Source organism: Dasypus novemcinctus, chromosome 9, assembly GCF_030445035.2.
Source record: "Dasypus novemcinctus isolate mDasNov1 chromosome 9, mDasNov1.1.hap2, whole genome shotgun sequence".
NCBI classification, from domain to species: Eukaryota; Metazoa; Chordata; class Mammalia; order Cingulata; family Dasypodidae; genus Dasypus; species Dasypus novemcinctus.
This window is the reverse complement of record NC_080681.1, coordinates 62,485,076-62,512,602: the sequence shown is the minus strand read 5'-3', so window position 1 is coordinate 62,512,602 and position 27,527 is coordinate 62,485,076. Positions and strand designations below refer to the sequence as shown.

At 36.9% G+C, this 27,527-nt stretch overlaps 1 protein-coding gene across 1 annotated transcript in view; it reads right to left on the bottom strand.

Annotated features, from left to right (window-relative positions):
• Positions 1 to 21,704, bottom strand: part of C9H1orf141 (chromosome 9 C1orf141 homolog) — a 62,440-nt gene extending 40,736 nt beyond the window's left edge. Inside the window, exons 1-4 of the mRNA XM_058303375.1 lie at positions 21,669 to 21,704; positions 15,165 to 15,256; positions 10,721 to 10,878; positions 2,264 to 2,364 (exon numbers count right to left, since the gene is read on the bottom strand). Of these exons, the coding sequence (XP_058159358.1) occupies positions 2,264 to 2,364; positions 10,721 to 10,878; positions 15,165 to 15,239 (334 nt within the window). The 5' untranslated portion in view covers positions 15,240 to 15,256; positions 21,669 to 21,704. The remainder of the gene's footprint in view (positions 1 to 2,263; positions 2,365 to 10,720; positions 10,879 to 15,164; positions 15,257 to 21,668) is intronic.
• Positions 21,705 to 27,527: the final 5,823 nt, after the last annotated feature.

The window sequence follows — 27,527 nt, the reverse complement described above, 5'->3', positions numbered from 1 at the left end:
TATTTATAGGTGTTTACTTTGTAACTGGTTATCATATTGTACATTTTTATGTCTTATGTACTTTTTGGTATGTATGTTATTTCATAGTTTTAAAAGGTTTAGCAAAAAAGAAGGAAACAGATTAGAAAGGGGATATAAATGAAAAAGAAATACCAGTTGGCAAGCTGTTACAGTTGTGTAGACGAAAGAAGAGATGGTTTGGATCAGGATGATGCTAGCAGAGATAGTGAAAGATAGATAAATTTAAGATGATTAGCACGGAAAGAACCTGTTAATGCACTAGGATTTGGGGATAAAGGAAAAGAGAGGGTTAAGGATGGCTTCTGGGTTTCAGGCTTGAACCACTTGGTGCAAAGTCATCCAATGTACCGAGATGGGGATGCTGGGATGGGGTGGGAAAGAAAGGTGAAATAGGAATCATGAGGCAGTTCTGGACATGATGTTTCAGACGTCTGCGAAAGGTTAAGTGGAGATATCAAATAGGGAGTTTAATTCAGGCATCAGACATTTGGATTGAAGATATAAATGAAGGATTTAACAGCATCTCTATCGGATTCAAAACCCACCTTCATTCTGCAAAAATAGTTCATTGAATATAAAATTTTAGGTTGGCAGTTTGTTTTTTTTAACCCAGCACATTGAAAATATACTTCCACTGTCTTCTTGCTTCCATTTTTGCCATTGATAATTCAGTCTAATTGCTGTAAGATTAGATAAGATCACCTAGGGAGAATATAGGAGTGGAAGTAGGCTCAGGATTAAGCTCTGAGCAAATACAGTATTTTAAGAATGGAGAAGAAAAGTTAAGAGAAGAGTGAAACAGAATGAGATAGCAGGAAAACAGGAGATATGGGTTCCAAAAGCTGAAATAGCAGAGTTCTAAGAAGGAACGGGTGATAGACTGACAATACTAGTGTTGAGAGATGGAAGAAAATGAAAACAGAAAAATATCGTTTGGATTTAGCAACATGGAGATCATTGGTAATCATGTTCAGCGTAGTTTTAGTAGAATGGAGGGAGAAGAACCAGACTGGAGCAGTTTGAAGTTTGAACAAAAGCTGAGAAAGTAAAGATCGTGTGTAGAAATAAATCTTTTGAGAAGTTTGACTATGAAGAGTAACGGGAATGAAGTAATATGTGGGCAATGTGGAGTCAAGGATTCTCATTCAAGGAGGCTGATGAGAAATGCATTTGAATGATGTTTGATAATGCCAGAGAAAGAGAAAAACAAAGGCAACATAAAGCACTTTTCTCTGATGATCTATAATGCTGCTTCCTAGCTCACAGAATCCTAAAGTTTCTAATGCTGTAAAGTAAATAAATTTCTATTAAGCAAAATATCTGCACTTAATTTTCACTTTTATTTTTTAAAAAACAACAAAGAAACTCAAAGTTTGAGCTGGCAGGGAACTCAAAGATTTTCTTTCTAGAAAATACAAAAAAACAAAAACCCAAAAAATCCTATCAAAATAAAAATATTTTCTTCCTGTGCATTCTATCTAATGCGAACTGTCCAATCTGATACTTAACATGTATTCTTCCTAGGAAATTCTTATTTATAGCTCACTGAAATCTTTCACACTATAGTTATGTAGTACAAAACCCAGTATAGCTTAAATATTAAGGCACTGTACTGTACCTTATAATATTAGAAAAATTCAGTGTGACTCATTGACAAACATGCAGAGCTACAAAAAATGTATAATTATGCACTTCCTCACTCATTATCTTTACTCACATCAGTTATCTGTATCTTCATCCATCCTTATCTGTGTCTTCACATCCGTACCACCCTCCCCATCCTTACCACCCCAGGATTGCCCGACCACAGGTATCATGCATATTTTAAGATTAACTGAGAAAAACGAAAACTAATTTTTCCGAACACTTCTTAGAAAGGTCACCTAATGATTAACTTTCTTTTTTCAACCTATATTAAAGCTGTGAGAAAAACCCTTAATGGGGGAGGCAGATTTGAGTCACCCCTATCTCCTGTCCTTCCGCCAGCATTAATAAACTTGCTTTCTCTCTTGACTATCCCAGTGTGGACTCTAATTCATCTGCTCCAGGCAAGAATCCAGAGGGACCCCTGCAGATTTCCCTCAGTTATGACCCATAAACTTCCATGTGAATGTCTTCAACAGAGACTTCAAATTATCAGTAACTTTTAAGATACACCTAAATAAATAATAAAAGCACCCATGAATAAATCTCTATCAAAGGTGAAATAAATATTATGTTAAAGCATTATCTGTTGACTTACTTTCTTGATTTTTCATATTTATTGGAACAAAGTGTGATCCTAAATTTGACTTTTCTAAATGATGCTTTCTAGGTTCAGGCTCACTTTGTAAAGAAACATACCTGGAAGAAATAAAAATTAATCTAAATTAAAATAATGATAATTTACAAAACTAATCCTAAAGATAAATTTGAAGAAATTTAGTAAAGTCCCTGTTATTAGATTTGGATATTGTTGTATTAGTGCTATTATAATACTAAAAAATTGGGACTGATTGAGCAGAAACAGAAAAGATCAGTGATAGTCTCTTGAAATAGTAAGGGACAATCTGCTGCTATGGTGGATTGAGGGCACTCCAGGAGACCATTGTTCACAAGCTAATTAACCTTTCAGAGTAACCTGTTGGAAATTAATGAAATGAGCTATCAGAGACTTTGCCAGATTTGAATCAAACTGCTAAGAGAGGGAATTGGGACAATTCAGATATCAGAAGAGTATGCCAGGTAGAATCATAGCATTTAATGCAAGCAGGAGTTTTCACCACTAAATTCTTTATCTGGCTATTGATGGTATATAAAAAAGCTAATAGTATTATATAAGTAAAGATATTTATTACTCTTAAAGGCTGGAGCAACCTGTGACTCAGTCCTCAGATCTCAGACACTCAATTTTAATTGATGTCCTATAGTCCCATACCTTTAAATACTATCTAAAGGCTGATGTTACCTAGAATTCAGGCCCTAATCCCTTCTCTGAGCTCCAGATTTCTATATCCAACTACCTATATGGCTTCTGCATCTGGATATATTACTGGCATCACAAACAACATATTCTAAACCAAAATCTTGATCCCACTCCCTTATCATTAAGTTCCTCACCCAAGCTTCCTGATCTTTCAAACCAGAGACTCGGGCCAAAAACCTTGCAGTCATCCTTGATTCCTCTTTCTCTCATTTCCCACCCCCAATTCATCAGTAAATATCACTGGGTCTTTCTTTGAAATATATCCCAAATCGATCCACTTCTTTCTTCCTTGTTTCCACCCCTTCAGCTCTCATCTGAACTACCTACTTCAATGCTTTGCCAGCCTTTTTCCATCTATTCTCCCTGCTATTACTCTTGCCCCAGAAAGTCTGTTCTCAATGCAACCATGGTGATTTTGTAAAACATAAATGCAATTGGCATGTCCTACTTACCTTTCCCTATCACATTTAGAATAAAATGTAAAATTCTAAATGCCAGGTTCAACTTATTCTGAGTGTTTAAAATTGCCCAGCTTAAGTTTTCAGAATCAGCCAGGGACTCACTAATGCAGATATTCTCCCAGGAGCTCAGGCCAAGAAAGACCTAAAAGTGGTTTTCTCCTTGCAGTTTCCCTGCCGGACAGCAGATGGTGATGGATGGTGAATCTTTCCAGGAGGTGTCTCTTTCAACCTCCACTTGCCAGTGATTCTGGTCTGGCCAGCGATGAAATTCAACGCAGGTTCTGCTGGCCAAATTCACTGAAAAGAAACCACTCTCTGCCCTCTGCCGCATACTCCCTCTTCCCAAGGAGGAAGACATCTGCTCCCCCTTGGTCGGCTGCAGTGAGCCATGGGTTTTATCCAGGCTGTGCACCTTGAGGGTGGGCGATGGGCGCCATTCCTGACTGTGTGGAGGGTGGAGTTAGGAAGTCATGGTTGTCCTTTCACGGTCTTCATTTCTGTCCCTTGCCCTCCTGAGAGCTGCACAGCACTGTCCTGGTCTGCCAACCCCCAAAGCAGGTGCCTCGAACAACTTTTTGCCCTTTCTGTTTTTGTGAGAGAGTTGAGCCCTATCTGCCTACTCTAATGCCATCTTCCCAGAAGTTCCTGTTTCCTATTTCTTACAACTTTGTAATTCCTTTAAAATAAGTGATTATCTAGTACTGAAAGCTTATGAAATAGAGAAATCACTTTGTCTCTCTTTTTAAAACTATGTCCCAGGGCCTTTTGTTAAAATGGATTTGGTTCTTTTGAAAAGGTACAATTATGAAAAGTTGCAGGAATGAAATATTTTTGAGAAATCAGAGAACTGAGAGATACTGAGTGGCTGTAAAACTCTCTGCTGATAAGGAAAGTAATCCTAGGAAAATCCTTCCAGCAAATTTTGTGTATTTGTGACCATCGATTTATCAGTTCCTGTTTGTCTAAGGAAAATGAAGAAATCCTGAGATCACAGTGATGCAGAAAAGATATTTCTCAGATTAACTGAGAATGAACTTGAGAGTTTCAATTCAAATTCAGTGTTTCATAGTCCTAGCTTAATGTAAGAATCATCTGGAGGTAATGTAATTTATAGACCTAGTTTAGTAGCAATGCTTCAATATTTGTTCCTCAACTGTAACAAATGTATCACAATAATGTAAGATGGTATTAATAGGGGAAATGGGAGGGAGTGGTATATGGGACTCCCCTATACTTTCTATGTAACTTTTCTGTAATCTAAAATTTCTTTTAAAATAAAGTTTATTCTATGGAAAAAATAATCTGGGAGAATCTTTTAAAAATCTGGTGCCTACAACTCACTTTAAACTTATTAAATGGAAATCTAGTTATTTTAAAACTTCCAGGTGATGCTAATGTTCAGTTGGGTTTAAAACTTCTACTATATCTTCTCAGCTACAAATAAATCTAGGTAAGTTTCACCTATTAGGTGATGACAAGACCAGATTGAGAGTTACTATAGTACTCAGCAAGCCAAGGAAAATATTGGAACAGATTTTGGATTGGATAGCATAATATGATTGGGACATAAGCTAGAGCAGTTGCTCTCACAGGGTGGTCCCTGGACCAGCAGTACCAGAAACTTGTTAGAAATGCAAGTTCTTAAGACCTAGCTCAACCCTATTAACTCAGAGAGTCTGAGGGTGGAGCCCAGCAAGCTGTGCTTTAACCAGTCCTCCAGGTGATTCTGATGTACCCTCAAGTTAACGGAATCACCTGGAGATTTGTTAAATGCCTCTTTTAACTCAAGGTCTGGGATACGTTCAGAGATTCTGCATCTCAACATGCCTCTAGGTGATACCTGTGCTGCTTGATGAAACCATACTTGTAATAGCAAGTGGCAAGATGTCAAAAATGAAAGAAACGATATTAGTCAGCCAAAGGGGTGCTGATGCAAAATACCAGAAATTGGTTGGTTTTTATAAAGGGTATTTATTTGGGTAGGAGCTTACAGATACCAGGCCATAAAGCATAAGTTACTTCCCTCATCAAAGTCTATTTGGAGCAAGATGGCTGCTGAAGTCTGCAAGGGTTCCTGGGTTCCTACATTCCTGGGACTTGCTTTTCTCTGGGTTCAACGTTCCTTTCTTCCTGTGACTGGCTTCTCTTTCCTCTGTGAGCTTACTTCCCAGGGCTTTAGCTTAAATCTTCAGCATCAAATTCCAACATCAGAAAAACCTGCAACTCTGTCCTTTGCCATGCCTTTTATCTGTGAATCCCCACCCACAAGGGGTGGAAACTCAATGTCCTAATGATATGACCCAGTTAAAGCCCTAATCATAACTCAATCAAGCGCAGGTACAGATAAGATTACATACATAATCCAATATCTACTTTTGGAATTCAAAACCATATCAAACTGCTAGCAAAAGGTCTATGCCACAGGTGGTAGTGATGGATGTAGGAGGAACGAATACATGAAAGTAACTTGTTACTCTCCCAGTTGCTACGATATAAAGGAAAGAATTTTATGTAAATTAGAAGATAATGATATTCAACCCATTCTTGGTGCCAAATTCTGTTTCTTGTGGTCTGTTGAAGCAATGAAGTATGAAGACCAGCTTCATCTGGTTGGTCAGACCTGCACAGAAGAAGCCCTTTACTGAGCTCACTTCAACTTGCTTAATTCACATAGTGAAATTCCCACCCTGGGGTGGAAGTATCCGTCCTTTTTTTTGATCATGCAATGTATGTGCAAGTGTGATTTCCTGAACATACTAATCATACAATTATATAACTAGCTATGTGTGCTCATCCATATGCATAAAAGCTAATGCATAGTCAAAGCAAAGCCTAAGTAGTAACTTGGGTATTTAAGCAAGAGGCAGTATGGGGAGTCGGGTCTGAGTCGCTTTAAACCAATCTTGGCTCCTGACTACAGACATAGTAAATGCAAGTTCGGCCTAACTCTCATGTTAAAGTTTTTTCTCTGGTTATCCCCAAAGGTCCAGCTTTGGGGTCTAACAGTAGCAGTTATCATTCAAGGTTGAGGCTAAACTGAAAGCTGTGTGAATGAGATCTGGCATCTTCACTTAGTGCAGGAATAAAGTTTGACTAGCATTTGGTATAGATTGGTATCATAACTAAATTGTAAGTAGAATAACTTATAAGACTGGGAATTGAATTGCATCTCAAGATTTGGTGGGATTAAATCTATACAATGTAAATAATGTAACCAGCATATCATTGTTGATATGAAGACAAGCTTTCTGCCCCTTGTCCCATTTTTTAGCAATCTTTCTGGTATGGCTAGAAAAGGATCAACTTCAAGATGGGCTGCTTACTGGAAGAGGCAGGTTCTGGAACTATAGGAAAAGGCCAGGTTCTCAGAGGAGCCTACCTACCTCCTTGCTGCTTAATGATTTTGTAAAAATGAAAACCTGAGTATGCACTCGCCTGTTAAACCCTTCAGTGGCTCCTCATTGCTTTGGGAGATTGTCCAAAGTTCTTTACTTGGTTTATAAAGCTCTTTGCTATGTAGACTTATCTCTCTGGCATCATTTCTTACCACTCACATTCCCATATCCTGTGGTGGTTTGAAACTCTATGTACCCAGAGAATGATGTTCTTAAAGCTAATTTATTCCTGTGGGTGTAAAGCTACCATAAGTAGGGTCTTTTGATTAGGTTACTTCAGTTAAGGCATGGCCCAAGGTGGGTCTTAGTACTTTTATTGGAGTCCTTTATAAATGAGATGAGTATGGAGAGAAAGCGTGCCATGGGAGCAAGAATCTGAAAGCAAAGAAACCTGGAAGAGAAGGGAGAGAAGGGCAGGTACCACCATGTGGCAAGGATCTCTGGCAGCTGGTCTTTGAGAAGAAAGCATGGCATTAATGATTTGGACATTCCCTTGGCCTCAAAACTGTAAGCTTGAAAGCTAATAAATTCCCATTGTCAAAGCTGATGGATGTCATAGTACCTGCTTTCAGCACCTTAGAAAACTAAAATACAGTTTGAGTAGCAACCCTGAACTACTTTGTGTTTCTCAAATGAACCCGAGTTTCTTTTGCCTCTGGTTGACCCTTTGTGCCTATTATTGCCTCTCCCTGGAAAACATTTTCCCTTTTCAAATCTTTCCAAGTCTTCACTAAGAATTTGCATCTTACCTAAGGTATCACTTCTTCTTGGAAACATTTGCTGATCTCCATGTTCCCATTTTAGGAATTCCTTTCTGGTGCTTTCCATAGCAACTGGTGTTTACCTGTCCACTTATCTGAATTCCCCTTTGAACTTTAACAGCAGAGGTATATTTCACTTATGCTATTTTTTCCCCATAATATAGCAGGTGCTTAATAAATGTAAATAATTAATTTGTAAGGGTTATAGTAGTATATGCTAGTAGAGCTATTGTTAATAAAGATAAAACTGAAGTTATCTTCGAGTAGTTTCATACAAACACAAATCAACAAAACATTTTTTCAGGAGAATTATTCCAGTATGAGTGAAATCTACTATTAAGTTAAACAATAATTTAGGTTCCTCTAATGAAAATGGGAGACTGAGTGGTTTTTACTAATTATCCCCCTGAGGACAACTAGAAAAGCTGGACAAAATATTTAAAAACATCTGCTTAAAGATATCTGAGAGCTCCCAAAGCAGTAAGGAATCGAGGAGCCAAGAGCTGGGAGAGGAAGGCGCTCAAAGAGGTAAATCTTGAATTTGAGGCAGCATTTTTCTCAATTCCAAAATTATCAGCAGAGAATCCAAAAAGTTGTGTGGCACTTTTGACATACTACTGGGGCCATGGGAACAGAACTGGAGTTCAGGAACCCTGAAGAGGAAGGATCCTAATAAACCTTTCATGCTTTGAGTTGGAATTCCTAACAAACTCTATAAGTGTAAACCATAAATAGATAAACCCCTCCAAAGAACCGAATTTCCAGTTTTGAATCCTCTCTACCCTTATCTCGGATTGCTGACACCCCTAACTAACCTAGCTACCTGCCAAAAGCCAGTACAAATCCTCTGGAGAAGAAAAAATCATCTGGCGCTCCAAATTATATCTATACTTTTTCAAATGCAATGTCCTATTTTCAGTTTAAAAGTAATCATGAAGGTGAGGAAATAAGATGATGTGCCCCAAATCACAGAAAATAATAGACAATAGAAACAGACCCACAGGGGATCCATAAAATTAAACAGTAATTTAGAACACATTATTTATCTTTGCATAAATTAATTGTGTTATATTTTAAAATATAGCAGTGTATTTTATTGCATATTTTATTATTAGCAGTTCTATTTTACAGAAAAATTAGACAGGGTATGTTAAAACTGTGTTACCAGGCTTCTTTTAATTGAAATTACCAACATCTAAAGAACTTTGTTTCATTTTGAGGAACAGTACAGAACTGCACATGAGAAAGGCAACTTGACGAGGGGCAAATGATAGACAGGAATAGCCTAAGATGCAAAAATCAGCCTGGATATGCTGATGCTTGAGCTTATCAACGTGTACTAGATCCTCTTCCAAATTTCTTCAACCAATTTTTATTTCCTTTGGCCTGGGTTATACCCTGATTCTTGTTTAAATTCTTGAAATTTTCCTATGCTTTTTTGCTGGTTTTGGCCCTCTGGATGGGTCAAACCAAATTTACTTGGTCTTTGAATCTTGGAAATATGTACCTTTACACTTCAGACTTTGACCTGGTCTCTAGCTTCAGATCTCAGAGTCAATCAGACTTACACTTGACTCAAATGGAACATTACTCAACTGTTGATAGGTTATACGGTCACTAATACCAATTCACCGATGGCTTTATGAATCACTTAGGAAACGGTCTTATCAAACAGGAAAGGGGTAGCAATGGTATCATCCTGGAATATACTGTCATGAAACATATTGCATATTGCCTTTAAATATATCTAATGGGCCATTAGTCCTATATTATACTGTTACATAATGACATATATATGTTTCCTCTCCCAATGTTCCCAATTTTTTTCAGTGTATTATTAAAATATTCCCTTTTAATATGGATAGTTCTATAAGGGATTTTAAAATAAAGTTATTGGCTCTATCTACATAAAAACAAAGCACAAATGTAAGAAATTTGTGACAAAATTGAATTATATACACCACTAGGATTTATTTATTTTAAAATTTGTATTTATTTATTTGTCCTAGAAACAAACCACTTTTTTTCTTAAGGTACCACAATGGAAGTATATTCTAATATCCTGGTAAATCATAAATAGCAAGTCTTAGCGAGCTGTATTTTGTGCCACAATCAGAATGCTTACAAGCAAAATGATGGATATTAGCATCAATAATCCAAATGATCTTGCTTTATAATACTTTAGCTCTAGACTTGTTTGTCCAACTGTCTACCAGACGCTGCCACCTGACTCTCTTATTGGCATCTCAAACTTAACATATTCAAGGTTAAATTTAGCTCTTTTTATGCTAATCATCGTATCCTCCCCAACATGCTTTCCCTTATATGTTCTCTAAGTACAACGCTCCGTATGCTTCTAGCCACCAAAGTTGATAAGCTTGAAGCCATCCTACTGAATGAGACAGAGGTAAAGGGCGCAGGCTTTGAAGTCAGGCTGTTACAGTTTAAATGCAGCTTCTGTCACTTGTTAGTGGTACGACCTTAAGGATGTTATCACCAAGATGTAGATTTTTCATCTGTAAAAATGCACTTAACACATTGGGTGGTTACACTGAATAAATGAGATAGGGACAGTATCCTCACAACCACCAATAGCTAGTGAATTTCAAGTTCTGTTGATTCCACATCTTAGTGCTTCTTTTGTCTGACCCCTCCTCCACATTTCTGATCCCTGAAGAAATTATATAGCACTGTAGATGTACACAATACCACTGAAAGATCAAGTGTGGCATATTCAGGCTATCCCTTTAAGCACACAGAGAAACTTACTTAGTTTCTTACTTAGTTTCTAACTAAGTGCCTTACTTAGTTGTCTAGGCAAGCTTTTTCTTTTATTACATTAAAGCTTGAAATAAATCCTGGCATTAATTTGGGCTAGATAGTAGAGCTCGAGAAAAGTCTTTTATTTAAAATTCAGTATTGTAGGTAGCATCAACACTAATAAAATATTATAATAAATATTTTATAATTGGGTATATTCAGAATTCTAATCTAGTATATTTTAACTGATAACCATTATTAATTATACCTATATTTGACAAAGCTTACATTTAATATTAAACAAATCTAGGGCTTTAAAACTCCAAGCTTAAAGTGTGAGGTAATTATAACACTTACCCTTTTTGTTTTTTAATGCCATATGATTTCTCTTTTGTGAGCTTTGATACTGTCTTAAATGTGGTTGTAGGAGTATCCTGTTCAAATTCCAACTGAAAATCAAATGTCAGTGGGGTAACCAAAGTCTTTTTCTTTCCTCCACTCTGAAGTCTATTTTTCTACAAAAAAGCAGAAGTATAACATCATGGGGAAAAAATCAGTACATTTCATCTTGGGAAAATCCTGTATGGAAAGGATAAAAAGTAATCGCAGTACACACATACACAAACACAAGAAATTTACATGACAAACTATAATGGAAGAATACTGAGTATTGGAAATTGGGGTCCCCGAATACCAACCTTTTCTATGCCATTGCTGTGTGACCTGAGCCCCTCAATTCCAGTCCATAAAATGAGAGTATTGGACTAGATGATCTTTAAGGCTCCCTTCTAACTCAAATTCAGAATTTAAGGAAAGACCCTTAAGTTAAGCAAGTAGAATATTGATGTGTATAATTATTGGAGTTATAGCAGGCATGTCTCTCTGACCAGCTCATTTTCTTGTGTCCACACTCCTGGTGAATCATTCCTACGTTTGTCCAGTCACATGAGCCAGACATAGAGTGAAAAAGCAATCAAAAGAACACTTTGTTAAAATATTGTACACAGATGGTCTAAAGAGAAAAAAAAATTATTTAGGGAGCTGGAAGTTTGCTCTAAAAAATTCTCTCAGAGCACAGCACAGCACAGCACAGCTGTGTTGCAAGTCAAAAGCAACAGGAACTTCTGCTTCTGCTTTTGAAGTACTATGGGATTTGCCCTCCTGCTGTAAACAACTAGAAAACCAGAAAAAGTTTATGAGACAATTGTGTTTTGACATTAGAAAACAGGCAGAACTGGACCATGATCCCTGAAAGAAAGGAAACCAATGATAAGAACCCTAGGATAGCCCAGCTTGCTCTCGGGAGTGGTCAGGTTGAGGCACAGGGATGGGGAACCCAAAGCAAATCTTGTGATCTTGGTCATGCAGAGTTTGAGACAATTATTGGAACAGTAATCACTCTCTTTGGCATTTACGCCAGAGAAATGAAAACTTAAGTCCACATGAAAAACATACACATGAATGTTTACAGCAGCTTTACTTTTAATAGCAAAATACTGAAAACCAATGTCCTTTATGGGGCAAATGGTTGAAAATCTGTACATCCATGTAATGGAAGACTTTTCAGAAATAAAAGGAAATTGATTCAAACAAAAAATTGGATGCACCTCAATTGTATTATGCTTACTGAAAAAAAGTCAATCTCGAAAGTTTGCTTGCTAAATGCTTCCATTTATTTAACATTCTCAAAATGACAAACTTAATAGAGATGGAGAACAGATTAATGGTTGCCAGTGGATAGACACACACAGAGGAGTGGGTTTGAGGCTGTGGGTGTGAATGAATACAAATAAATAACTTGAGGGTGTTCTTTTGTGATGACCAAATAGTGCTCTACCTTGATTGTGGTGGGAGTTATGGAAATGTATAAATGAGATAAAATTACATAGAACTTTACACACATATGCACAAACAAATGAGCACAGGTTAAAAAAATGGTGACAATTGAAGAAGGTCTTTAGTTAATAGTAACATACCGGGTGTCCATTTCCTGTTTTTGACATTGTACTACAACTATATAAGATGTCATCATTAGGGGAAGGTGGAGGAAGGGTACTCTTTGTACCATTTTTACAACTTTGTGTGAATCTATAATTATTTAAGAAGAGTTTTTTTAAAAAGCAATTAGCAAAGTAATTTATATATTGTTACCTCCTTTTTTGTCATTAAGTAGGAAATAGAAAAAACTCACATTCATGTATGTGTGTGTATATATGTATGTAATTATATTCTGAATATGTATATGCAAAGATAAATGTCTCTTTCAATGTATAAATATATGTATATCTGTGTACGAGCACAAGAAAAGGTATAGATGGATAATCCCCATCTACTATAATTCATTTGACTCAGGGGAAGGGTTGGAGGGAAGAGGTCAAAGATTATTAATTGATTTTTCTTTATATATCTTTATATATTGCTTGAATTATTTCCAAAAGCATGTTTTCATTTAAAAAATAAGAAAAGGTTTAGAAGATGATTATATATACTTCTGAAAAAATTTCCAGAGAATGTTCTACCATAGCACACAAACTATTGCCTAGTAACACAAAATTAGAAAATGCATGAAAAACCCTTTACACAAAGGAAGCATTTGTTAGAAGATAAACATTATTATTACTAATCATAATGTAAACATTTCATGACAAATTAAGTTTATAATCTCTTCATATTTTCTAAAGTATATTACATTAAATTTTAAACAAAAAATATACAGAAGGAATGAACTTTGGGGTGTCTAAGTCAAAAATGGTTGCTTTTGTATGTGGCCCCTGGTTTGCTATTTCAAAATTTTGACAGCAATCATAGAATTAACTTGTTTCATTTTCCAATATTCCTCTGGTTTATTTTTTGAATGAAAGGGGATAATGATGAAAGAAGGAAATTATTATTCAAACATTTTAATTTTCAGTTTTACAAAAAGGTTCATTCACTTAAGAGTTTCTCTCTGTGATGTTTTCCTTGATTTCCAAGACTTGATTGCTCCTTATACATACCTGATTTATTCAAATTGCCATATTACTTTGCAAGTCTCTATGTAACCAAAGTTAGGTAAATATCTGGTTTTGAGAACTATGTTCTGTTTTTTTTCCCTCTTTGATTGCGTCATTGTCGTTTTGTTGGTGTGTCCCTTCACCTTTTTTTCTTCTTTTTTCACCAGGAGGTCCTGGAGATCGAACCTGGGTCCTTCATACAGTAAATGGGAGCTCAGTTGCTTGAGCCACAGCCACTGTTATTTATTAATACTCATATTAACTTTTGTAAGTCTTGCCTTTTAGAGTTTAATTTCTATGAGTTTTAATTATTATTAATTTGGTAACTATACCAAATGCTTCTTCCTTTTAAAAAACCAACTAATAACCTTTTTTTTTTAAGTTACTGGGGGCCATGGATTGAACCTGAGACTTCATATGTGGGAAGCTGGTGCTCAACCACTGAGCCACATTGGCTCCCCTAAGTTGGTTTTTTCATTTGTTTTGTTTGTTGTGTGTTTTTGTTTTTTCAGGAGGCATGGGAATTGAACCCGGCACCTCCCTTGTGGGAGGCAGGCACTCAGCAGCTTGAACCACAGCTGCTCTCCCAACTAATAGCTTTTTAAAAAAATTTAATCAAGTATATAATTCATATATGAGCCCATATAAACAATAAGTGTATAGTAAAAGTTGTGAACTTACAAAACAAACATGCATTTCATCATACAGGGCTCCTATACATCACCCTACCACCAACATCTTGAATTGTTGTGAAACATTTGTTACAAACAATGAAAGAGCATCATCAAAATATTATTGCTAACTGTAGTTTGAATCTTATATTTGGTGTATTTTCTCACCCACCTGATTATTAACACCCTGTATTAGTATTATATATTTGTTATCATTTAGATCATTCTCATATTTGTTCTGTTAACCATAGTCCATCTTCCACCCCAGGATTCACTGCATTATATAGTCCCATGCTTTGTACAAGCCATTCAAATTGTACACTCAAGTGGCTCTCATTTTCGTTACAGTCGTGCTGCCATCACCTCAGTCACTTTCAGAAAATTTTCATTACCCCAAAAGGAAAACTCCCATACTCCCTCACATACCTCTATTTTTGTCCCTTAGAATTGATATAGTATCTTCTTTGGCATTGTTGCAAAAATATTATAATATTACCATTAACTATTGTCCATAAATTACATTAGTTACAATATTACCATATTCCTAACACTTTGTAAAGGAAGAATATTCTTATATTTATACTATTAACCACAATCGTCATCCACCAATGAAATCACTATGTTACACATTCCTTAGGTTATTCTTTAGTTTCCTTTCAATTGACATTTTCTTCCAAAGACTACCCCTTTCAACAATTACATTTATTAATCAGCAGTGTTAGTTGTACTCACTATAATGTGTTAACATTAACTCTATTCATTTCTACACTTTTACAATAAATCTTCCAACTCTTAACTTTTAATGTCTTTAACGTATTAGTAAGAACTATAAGAGTAACCACATTTAACATTTGGCTGGTTAGGGTTTTTTCTTATTTTTTTATCTTAAGCAGATTAGGTACATACCAAGACCTAACATGGCAGCTATATAGAAGTTATCTTGTATATTTTAGTAGTTCTTCATAGTATCCATTTAGGTATATGGCTCTTTCAACTAATATAATTATTTTCTTTTTACAAATTAATTTATATCTTCATATTAATGTATTGTTAGCTAAGAAAGTAAAAATAAGTACTCATATTTGAAATGTTAATTTTAAAATAATTAAATAGAATTTTATCTTGTACTTTACAAACCTTTGCTCTTATGGCCGAAAGTATCTTCGCTTGCTGATCTAGGATATCTAATTTCTCTAAGGCTTTTTCTGCCATAGTCAGTCAGTAAAATCCTATTTTAAAAAGAGGAGAAAGAAGAAATCTCTATATTAATTCAAATGTAAACATATAGTTGATTATTTAGGCATATGTTAGGGAGAGAACTATCCTTACATTATTGCTTTAGGTAAACCATAGACTTTTGTAACAGGCAGAAATTATACAGGCACCCACGTTTTTTTCAATAGAGGATCACGTTATCAGAATTCTGGAGGGGAAAGCAGAGTCCTCAGCAGAGATCAGCAACCATCTTGATTTGCCACATGGCAGGACAATAGGATCAACGGTAGCCAACTCTAGTGAGAAAGCAACTCTTAAGACGTCTTTTTAAAAAAATATTTATTATAATTATTTATTTCCCACCCCACCCCCCTTGTTCTTTGGGTTCTCTGTCTTGCTCTGTGCCCATTTGCTGTGTGCTCTGTCTGCTTGTCTTCTCTTTAGAAGGCATAAGGAACCAATCCTGGGACCTCCGAAGTGGAAGAGAGACAATCTCTTGAGCCACCTCAGCTTCCTGATTTGTTGTGTCTCTCATTGTCTCTCCTCTTTATCTCTTTTGTTGCACCAGCTCTCCATGCAGGCCAGCTTGCCTTCACCAGGAGGCCCCAGGAAATGAACCTGAGAGCTCCCATTTGGTAGATGTGAACTCAATCACTGGAGCCACATCTGCTTCCCTCTTATGGAGCCTTAATTTGGACTTTTCATGGCCTTGGAACTGTAAGCTTTTAGTCCAAATAAATTCCCTTTATAAAAGTCAACCCATTTCTAGTACTTTGCATTGGCAGCCCTTTTGAAAACTAAAATAATGCTTATTCATTCAATATATTTTTGCTGCATGAACTGAATGGGCTCCAGTGGTATTTAAGTGTAAATATTAAATGGTTTACAGTATTGAATTCATCAATACTTTTAATGAATGTCAATGTTGGCACTGTGGTCCTTTCTAGCTTTAAAAAACTGTATTTCTCCCATGTCATGTATTATTTGATCAATATTACACAGAAACAACAATGGATGCAAAGTCAAGGATTCAGAATCCTATGCCACAAGCTCACATTATTTTGTGCTTGGTTTCTTTCAGCTCTCTTTTCTACTCTTTCCTTCACCACATATTGCCCAGAGTGTAAGCTCTTGGTGCTCTCATAGTGCCTACCTATCCCAGTAAGCCCTCTGCCACATTGCTACATCTCCATTCCATGATGGATTCCAAACTATCAAAGGCAGAGGAAATTCTGGGCCATAAGGATGGAGGCAGATAATGTGTCTTGTGAGGAACCACATAAGTTTAGTTCCAGATTGGGAAGGGGCACCCAGGGCAAGGCATTGGCATGATATGGATGCCTCAGACTCTCTAGGTCTCTGAGTACAGGAGAGTAGGGAACGGATTTTGGAAGTGAATACAATTTATTGTCTTTTCAGATCCAGGAACCAGTCCTCTTTTATATCCTAAAAGCAATTAAAGAAATTTTAGTTTCTGTGCTACTCATAGATAATATGAGTTCTAGAGGTAGAGAAGGCACTCATATTCCTCACTAAAATTTCTTTTATTGAGAACAAAGAATTTTATTTCTCAATAAGAGATATAAAAGTAATCAACTAGAAAAACCATATTGAAGTAAATGGGTTTTCCAGTTTGGAGAAAGTATAAATTATAAGAGGATCAGCTGAGAGATGCTACTTGCTTGGAAAAGGGAACGAAAGCAAGTTCTTTCAGAAAGATGTCCTACATCTCCTTGTCCATCATTTACATTTTGTAAAGCACTCATGTCATTATATGTGCACATATATATATACATATAGCTATCATTTAAAAGAGTTGTTTTTGTTTCAAAATTATTTTGCTATGGGTAATTTATTTGACTGTGATCTCTGGAAAATCACCATGCATACTCATGAATTTGTTTGAAGGGACAAAAACTAACCAACGAATTGGAACTTTCAAGCATCAATGACAGTTTAATGAATACTAAATTTGACAGTCAATGATATTTACCAGATATTACTAGTTTTAGTTTTCTAGCTTTATCTTCATATTTGGAGTCAATACACTTCTTTTTTTCAGTTTGCACATCCTTTCATAGGCCCATGGCAGTGTGCCTAAGGTGCCTAGCACATGGATGACTCTGGGAGAAAGTGGAAAAGGGGAAAACTATTTAATTTTAACTTTAACATCTACTCTGGTGTTTCTACTTCATATTTCCATTTCTATGGATATATTTTATCCTTTTATGATAAGCACTTATTTGTTATTTGGTCACTGACTACCTAAATGTATTGCACAAAAGACATTGTCCTAGGTGTTTATCAAATTTTCTGAGGAATTGGCATCTAGCAGACATTTTTCTTGTGACTCCATCTTCCCGGCCAAGGCAGGTGACTTTGCCTACTTCACTAAGAAAATAAAGACCATCAGGGAAGAACTTCCTCCACTTCTATCTTTCATACCAGATTGTTATCTGTATCCATTCTCATTCCTCCTGTATCTTTTTTTTTTATTCCCCCCCTTATAACTTTTTGCGTGCTGTCTGCTGTCTGTGTCCATTTCGCTGTATGTTCTTCTGTGTCTGTATTTGTTTATTTCCCCCCCCCCCCTTGCAGCCTGTTTGCTGTCTGCTCTCTGTGTTCATTTGCTGCAGGCTCTTCTGTGTTCTTGCTTGTCTCCCTTCTTTTGTTGCGTCCCCTTTGCCAAGTCAGCTCTTGGCTGTGCTTGTGGTGCTTGCAGGCCCGCGGGCCTGGCGGCGCTCCACAGAGTGCGGGCAAGGTTGCCTTCACAAGGAGGCCCCACGACATGAACCTTGGGCCTCCTATATGGTACTTGGGAGCTCATCTGATTGAGCCACAGCTGCTTCCCCCTCCTGTACCTTAATCTGGAAGGAAGTGTTGCTTCTCCTGTCCAAAGCTGGTTCCTCCTGGTGTACTCTAGACCCCACTACTTCTGGCTTCCTAGAAGAATTACTTCCAATGGTTTTCCCTTCTCCCCTGTATCTTTCATCTCTTATCTTCACCATTTTTCCTCAGTCATTATTTTCTCTCTTGTCTTTGTCTTCCACTTATTGCCAAATTTGTTAAGTTTCTAATTTCTTTTATCTCTTTTTCTTTTCCGTCTATCAGCATTTGGCTTCCTCCTAAACTAGTCCACTAAGCCTAGTCTCCTAGGTCAACAATGATCTCAATCTTATGAATTAGTGGACACTTTAATGCTCTTACCTTACTATTGCTAATGTTGACTATTGCTCCCTACTGAAGAGAAGGGTTTCCACAGAAACTTTCCTCTCTTGGTGTCTATGACAATGATTACATTGTCCTACCTTCTCTGACGCTTCCTTGACAGTGTCTTTCACTTGCTCTTCTTTCTCCCCTCACTCCCTAAATACTAGTATTCTTAAGAGTTCAGTCATATTTCTCTTTACTTCATATATCCTTCCAGGATGGCCTCCCAAACCCATTCATGGCTTTACCTACCACCATCTATTTCCAAATTAAAATCTCTCATCTGAGTTCCAAACCTATATACTCACTTCAAGCATGAGTTCCCATAGGTATTCCACATCTGAATCTCATAGGAATTCCATATCTGAATCCCATAGGAATTTCACATCTGCAACCCAATATCTCTTTCAACCTTTATTACCACATTTGTATCTCCTAGGCTTCCAGCCCATAAGCTTAGGTGTTTTAATGGTTCGCAATCCTAGTTACACTGCAGAATGAACTAAAAAACACTTCCAGATAACTCCCAATTGTCACCACAAACCCACTAAGCCGGAATTTATGGAGGTGAAAACCGGAAGTTAATTTTTTAAAATTTTTATTGTAAAAGAAGCTTTAGATTACATAAGTGTTACATAAAAAATATAGAGGATTCCCATATGCCTCGCCCCTTCCCCTCCAACACTTTTCCAAATTAACATCTTTCTATTAGTGTGGTATATTTGTTAAAATTTATGAACACATATTGAAGCATTGCTACTAACTATGGACTATAGTTTACATTATAGTTTACATTCTGTCCTGCACAATTTTATAGGTTATGGTGAAAATATATAATGGCCTGTATCCATCATTGCAATGTTATGCAGGGCAAAGGAATTTATTTTATTTTTTTAAAAGATTTATTTATTTTATTTATTTCTCTCCCCCTACCCCAGTTGTCTGCTCTCTGTGTCCACTTGCTGTGTGTTCTTCTGTGTCCACTTCTATTTTTGTCAGTGGCACTGGGAATCTGTGTCTCTCTTTGTTGTGTCATCTTGCTGTGTCAGTTCTCCGTGTGTGTGGTGCCACTCCTGGGTAGGCTGCGCTTTTTCCGCATGGGGCAGCTTTCCCTACGGGGCACACTCCTTGCAAGTGGGGCTCCCCTATGTGGGGGACACCCCTGCGTGGCACGGCACTCCTTGCGCACATCAGCACTGCGCATGGGCCAGCTCACCACATGGGTCAGGAGACCCTGGGTTTGAACCCTGGACCTCCCATGTGGTGGTAGGTAGATGCTCCACCAGTCGAGCCAAATCCACTTCCCAGGAATTTATTTTTAAAAGCCATTCTGAGGCAGCTTTTTCCAAAACCAAGATTTGGTCACCACAGTCCTAGCAAGCTCCTTTTCACCTCTCCCCTAATTATATACAGAATCAATTTACATATGCTACATCATGAATATCTTTTTTGGTTTTTCTCCTCTTGTCTGTCTGCATTGCTACTGCCTCAGTTTAGTATTCCATAACTTGTTGCCTAGATTAGTGCAGTAGTTTCAAAACTTGTCTATACATTCGATCCATTCCCTCCTCCATTCTATCCATTCTATGATCCACATTTGTCTGAATTATATTGTAAGAAAAATACAATCACTTGGCTTCCTGCTTAAAACTTCAACCCCTCCCTCTAGGTTTTAGGATAAATGTCAAGCTCCTTGATTTATCATTCAGGTGTCATGGTTTGGTCTCTAAGCCTTTAACCTTAGCTGCTTCTTCCTCATGTATACTTCATACTTCAGTTGTACCGAACAACATGTAGTACCTCAAAGGTACTATATTTTCTATTACTTCCTGTTTGCCTTTGCTGTCCCCTCTGCCTAGAATGTCCTTCCATCCTCTGTATTCCTCACTCCTATTCATCCTTCAAGACACAGCACAAGCAACGCCTCTGCTGGGAACCTTTCCCTAATACACCATGATTTAGAAGGCCAATGTCTGTTCACATCGAATTTTACATACACTGCTATTCTAGCACTCATCACACCTTATTAAAGCATTTGAGAAATTTGTCTTATTCCCTCTCTATACTACATGTTCTTTGAAAGCAGTTACCATATCTATATCTAACTTATCTTTGTATCCCCAATATCAACATGAATGAATGAATTAACCACCACAGTGGAAACAGACAACCGTAAATGTGCTGACTGCTTTTTGCCTGCTTTTACATTCACGAGTATGCACAAATCTTTGAAAGAGTCCTGCTGAGGTTCTTCTAGATTAAACCATATCATTTTCTAAAGAAGGGGGCGGGGAGAAAATGGGCTGAAATGAAGTAGAAGTTAAAGGGGACAGATCCTCATATTAAATGCAATATTGCTAACTGCCTTCTCTCCACTCTTCAGAACTTAGAAAGGCAGCATAGAGTACTTGTTAAGAAGATGGAACCTGGAGTCAGATTGCCTGAGTTTATATCCCGGGCTCTGCCCACTTACCAGCTGTAAGATGTTAGCAAGTTGCTTAACCTCTCTGTCTTACCCATTCAAGAACCCATACTACCTGGGGTTGTTATGAGGCTTAATTAAGCGAATGTAAGCGATATCTAAGTGTTTGGTAAATAAAATAAACAAATATATGTAATGATGCATTTATCATTTAGATTAAATGTGTGGGATTACCTATAAATGCTGCAGCATGCATGTTCTACAATGCCATACCGTTTCATTCCTTTCTGCCATATCTGCTTCAAGCAGTCAACAATAGGCTCCATATATCTGCCTATCTATATCACAGTATGTTTCTTCCATTATGCTTTAGAACTCGGAAAACAAGGTGAATTTATTCAGCAATTCCATATCTTCTATTTTTATCCAGCAATTCAGGTTATCTTGTTATCAGGTTATCTTTTTTCCCTTCCTTGCCTAATTTCTTCCTATTTTTATTTCTGAATTTTCAATAAAGTGTTATGCCGAGTTCATTGAACAGAACTTGAAACTTGACTTTCTATAAAGCACTTGTATAAGCCTTGAGTAGACAGTAAATATTTAGGGAGACTGCTCTGATAAGCATTGCACTTTCTCCATATTGGAATCTCTTCAAGAAACAAAATTAATATTGTGCTCAAATAAATAGATCTGATCATCTTCCTTTCAACTGATATATTGCCTGAAAGTAGGAGAGATAAAATGACTTTTTAAATATATATAAATATATTTAAAGCATTCATGTATATACTCACAGTTGGGGGAAAATGCTCTCATCTTGAATGTAGGTTCCTTATGTGGTCATAGAACCCCTAACTCATAGAATCTTGGGATCAGAAAAGTTCAAAACTCTCTCACTTAATTCTATGAACAGTACAGCTACATTGACCCAAACAGTACAAGACCTTTCTAATCCTTGCTTTTGTTTCCATTGCCATTGCCCTAATTAGGACCTTAAGGTTTCATTTCCTATCCGCCCACCCTCGGGTTCCTGCTCTAATTCACCTGTCCCTAGCCTTCATCCTTATCCTTCAAGTACTAATCCTACAAAATGCCATCAGAGCTGTTTTCCTTAAAAAGGAATCTAATCAAGTCCACTTCCTGCTCATACAGCTTGACTTGATGCTCATACACCTTAGCTATAGAATAACATGCAAACTCTTCAGATGTCATATGAATCCATTCAAGAAAAGGCCATCCAGGATCTGGCTCAGTGCACACCATATTTTGGCCTCTCCTGCCGAACTCTCAGACTCCTATCTCGTGAACATATCCTGCCCTTTCCCCAAGGATGTCCCTTGCTCATGCTTTTCCTTCCTCTCCGAATGTCCTTCCCTCATTGTCTTCCAGTCAAAAGCCCACAAAATCATAGTTAAAAGGCTCCCTCCTTTATGAAACTCTCCTCTGTATCCTCTCATCCCTTGTCCCAAGGACAGGTTCTTTTCTTGTGCGCTTCTATTATACTCTGTCCTTCATTACAGCACTTAGCACATACTACATTATGCTACAGAGATTTCCTCTGACAAATGTCCCTTCTTCACTGTATTGAAAGCTCATTTAAAGCAAGAATCAATTTATCCACCTCTGAATCTCAGCACCAGGCAAAGCATTGTATACCTAACAGGAATCTGAAACATAGAATATAAGTTGGAGATGCCTCCAAATATAACATTTTATTGAAGGTAATCCCAGTTTATTGCTCATGGTTGTTGTTAATTTATTATGATTTACTCTGGGGATGGAAACATGAAGTTGAGTGAATTATTATAAAATGTGGCTCTTGCCAAATCTAAATTCATTAAAATTATTTTTAAAGGAAACTTGGATTTATTTTCTTAATTACAGCTGATAAGTTCTGAAATGACAGTCGTTTTTTGTTTTGTTTTGTTTCTAAGAACACAATGAAATAGAGAAGTTGCCAACTAGGGCAGAATAAAATTCCCAGTAACTCTTGCTGTAAATCTTCCACAGGCTTCACTGCAAAGTCTTGACAACATCAAAGAACGTTTCCAAGGTTGCAGCAAACATGATAAGCAGATCCAAAGCTGAGCTATTACTGAAGGCTTATCTAACTAAAAAGCTAAGTTTAAAAGCACTATTTCATTTTAACAGTAACTTTGGGAGTAAAAAACAAAACAAAACATAAAACAAAAAAAAAATCCCCAACATAGGCTCTACTGAGAAAGCTTCTTTAGCAAGTTCCAAATGTCTCCTATAAAAGGGAGGAGCTCAGAAAAACTAAGAGAGTCTTCTAAAGTTATGAATTAAAGAGCAGGACTGAACAATTGCCTGAAAAATGGAGGCTTAAAATAAAATTTACTTCCATTATCTGGCTATATCAGTTCAAATGTTCACATTATCAACTCCTTGAAGGCAAGGTCTATGTCTTACATTTTTATCTCATAGTCTAGTACACACTGTATTAAGCACATAGTAAGCACTGGCTTTGACCGATAAATGATTCATTTTTTCTCAATAATGAGATAACTGGCTGAATTTCTACACCTCCCATTACGTGGCTAGACACAAGGGAATCTTTGTTCTAATCTAATATGTTGATAAATGACCTACAAACTGTTATAACGAATTTTAAATCTCATTAAAATATTTAACTATTAAACCTAGCTCATGTGTTTTGATCCATGTGATACATTTACTTGTCCCCTTCTTTAGTAGAAAGAGGAAGAGGAAAAAACTCCACATGATTTTCTCAAATGACAAAGAAAAGCATTTGAAAAAACCAACATCCCTTCTTTATAAAACACTCAGAAAACTAGGAGTAGAAAGACATTTCCTCAACGTGATAAAGAGCCTGTATGAAAAACCCCCAGCTAACACCATACTCAACAGTGAAAGACTGGAAGCCTTCCCCCTAAGATCAGGAATAAGACAAAGATGCCCACTTTCACCACTGCTATTCAACATAGTACTGGAAGAGTCTGGTCAGATCAAGTATGCAAGAAAAAGAAAGAAAAGACTTCCAAATTGGAAAGGAAGAAGTAAAACTTTCTCTACTCACAGATGACATGACTCTATGCATAGAAAAGTCCAAAGAATCTGCAAGAAAGCTACCAGAGCTAATAAACAAATTCAGCAAAGTAAGGTTACAAGGTTACAATATTAAAACACACACAAAAAAAGTGGTGTTTCTACACAGCAGCAGTGAACAATTTGAAAAGGAAATCAAGAAAACATTTCCATTTATAATAACATCTAACAGAATAAAATACCTAGAAGGTATTTAATCAATGATATAAAGGACTTATACATGTAAAACTGCAAACATGGCTGAAAAATTTTTTTAAAGACTTAAATAAATGGAAGAGAAACCCTAATGACATCTAGATGTCATAAACAAAGACAAGTATGGATTGAATGATTAATAATATTAAGATATCAATACAACAAAAAAATTCCAACAGCCTTCTTTGCAGAAATGGAAAAGCCAATCATCAAATTCATATGGAAGGGTAAGTGACCCCAAATAGCTAAAGCCATTTTGATAAAGAATTAAGTTGAAAGACATGCATATTCTAATCTTAAAACTTACTACAAAGTCACTGCAATCAAAATAGCATGATACTGGCACAAGGACAGGCATACAGACCAAAGGAATTGAACAGAGAGCTCAAAAATAAACCCTTACATTTATGGTCAACTGATTTTTGATGAAGGGACAAAAATCACTCAATTGGAAAAGAGTCTTTAAGAAATGATGCAGGAAAAATTGGAAAGGAAGGAAGAAGGAAGGAAGGGAGAGAGGAAGGAAGGAAGGAGATGCCTATCCACTTTATGCAAAAATCAATTCAAAATAGATCAAAGACCTAAATATAAGAGAGAGAACTATCCAATTCCTAGCAAATAAAGGGAAGTATCTTCAGGACCTTGTGTTAGGCAATGGTTTCTTACACTTTACACCCAAAGCACAAAGGAAAAAAATAGATAAAAGGAACCTCAGTAAAATTAAAAACTTTTGTGCCTCACAGGACTTTATCATGAAAGTAAAACAACTTACACAATGGATAAAAATATTTGGAAATCACATATCTAATAAAGGTTTTACATCCAGAATATATAAAGAAATCCTTCAACTTATCAGCAAAAAGAAAACCCAATTTAAAAACTAGGCAAAAGTCTCGAATAGTCATCTCTTCACAGAAGATATACAAATGGCCAGAGAGCACATGAAAAGATCCTCGACTCATTAATTGTCAGGGAAATGCAAATCAAAACCACAATGCAATACCATTTCATACCCACTAGAATGGCTGCTATTAAAAAAAAACCAGTTAATAACAAGTGTTGGAGAGGATGCAGAGAAATAGGAACACTCATTAATTGCTGGTGGCAATGTAAAATGGTGCAGCCAGTAAGGAAGACAGTTTGGTGGTTCCTCAGAAACGTAAGTTTAGAACCACTATAGGACCTGGCAATTCAATACTAGTTGTATACCCAAAATAATTGAAAACAGGGAGTCAAACAGATATTTGCACACTGATGTTCATAACAGCACTATTCACAATTGCCAAAAGATGGAAGCAACCCAAGTGCCCATCAACAACGAATAAATAAATAAAATGTGGTTTTACATATAATGGATTATTATGCAGTCAGAAAAAAGAAATGAAATCCTGATATATGGGACAACATGGACAAACCTTGAAGACACTGTGTTCAGTGAAATAAGCCAGACACAAAAGGACAAACATTGTATGAGCTCACTGATTTGAAATAAAATAAGAAAACTCATAGAGTCAGAATCTAGAATATAAGTTACAGGGCAGAGTAGGGATAGGGAAGGTGAAGTTAAGGCTTAAAATGTCCAGTGTTCCTATTTGGAAAGATGAAAATGTGTTGATAACAGATAGTGATGATGGTAGCACTACATTGTGAACATAATTAACACACTGAAATATATATCTGAATGTGATTCAAAGGGGAAATGTTAGATCATATATATGGTAATAGAATAATTTTATTTTTAAATAATTCTTTTTTTTTAAAGATTTATTTTTATTTATTTCTCTCCTCCTCCCCCCCCCCCCACCCCAGTTGTCTATTCTCTGTGTCCATTTGCTACGTGTTCTTTGTCCGCTTCTGTTGTTGTCAGTGGCACGGGAATCTATGTTCCTTTTTGTTGTGTCATCTTGCTGCATCAGTTCTCCATGTGTGTGGTGCCATTCTTAGGCAGGCTGCACTTTGTTTTGCACTGGGCAGCTCTCCTTACTGGGCGCACTCCTTGCACGTGGGGTTCCCTTACGTGGGGGCACCCCTGCGTGGCATGACACTCCTTGCGCACATCAGCACTGCACATGGGCCAGCTCCACACAGGTCAAGGAGGCCTGGGGTTTGAACCGTGGACCTCCCATGTGGTAGACGGACGCCCTAACCACTGGGCCAAGTCCGCTTCCCAGGATAATTCTTTTTCATCTATGGAACTACACTACACAGTGAACCCTACATTAAACCATGGACTTTAGTTAATAGTATAATTATAAAAATGTGCTATTATCATTTGTAACAAATGTTACACACCAATGCAATGTGTTAATAATAGGGTGGTATATGGGAACCTTGTTTTTTATGCATGATTGTTCTATAAACTCACAATTTTTCTAATAAAGAATATATATATGTAACCTTATACCCAACAAGTCCACTTCCAAAAAATTATGTGAAGACATTAAACATAGAAGTGTGTGAAGAATTAGGACAAATGATACTGATTTAGTAGTTTTTTTAATGGTGAAAATGTAAAATAGGCTAATGCATCTATCTTTTTTTTTTTAAGATTTATTTTTTATTTATTTCTCTCCCCTTTCCTCCATCCCCTATTGTCTGCTCTCTGTGTCCATTTGCTGTGTGTTATTCTGTGTCCATTTGCATTCTTGTCAGTGGCACAAGGAATCTGTGTCTCTTTTTGTTGCATCATCTTGCTGCGTGAGCTCTCTGTGTATGTGGTGCCACTCCTGGGCAGGCTGTGCTTTTGTCACATGGGATGGCTCTCCTTGTGGGGCACACTCCTTGCACATGGGGATCCCCTACATAGGGGACACCCCTGCGTGGCACAGCGTTCCTTGAGTGCATCAGCAGTGTGCGTGGGCCAGCTCGCTACATGGGTCAGGAGGCCCTGGGTTTGAACCCTGGACTTCCCATATGGTAGTTGGATGCTCTATCAGTTGAGCTAAATCTGCTTCCCTATCTTCTATTTTTTGAATTCCCACTTACTGAGTTTATTTTGTTTCAAGGTACTATACTGAATTTCACATACATCATCTCATTTATTCTTCCTTTTAAAGACTTTGAAAAGAAATAAATCCAAATAGAGTTACTATGGCTAAGAGATTTAAAATGTAGTCATAAGACCAGTAAGAAAGCTACTTTTATGCACATGTCATCCAGATATCACAAACTGCCATAGTATGCATAACTACAAGCAGCAAATGTTTAGGGTTTAAGGACATCTGGTCACTATAAACAAACCACAAAATAAAGAAATCAGTAAACTATGTAACTTGAAGGACATATGGAAAATCCCAAATATCCACCAATCACCACTTATGTAATCTTCATTTTCTTTAAAACCCTTGCTTGGAAGTACCAAGATGGGACAC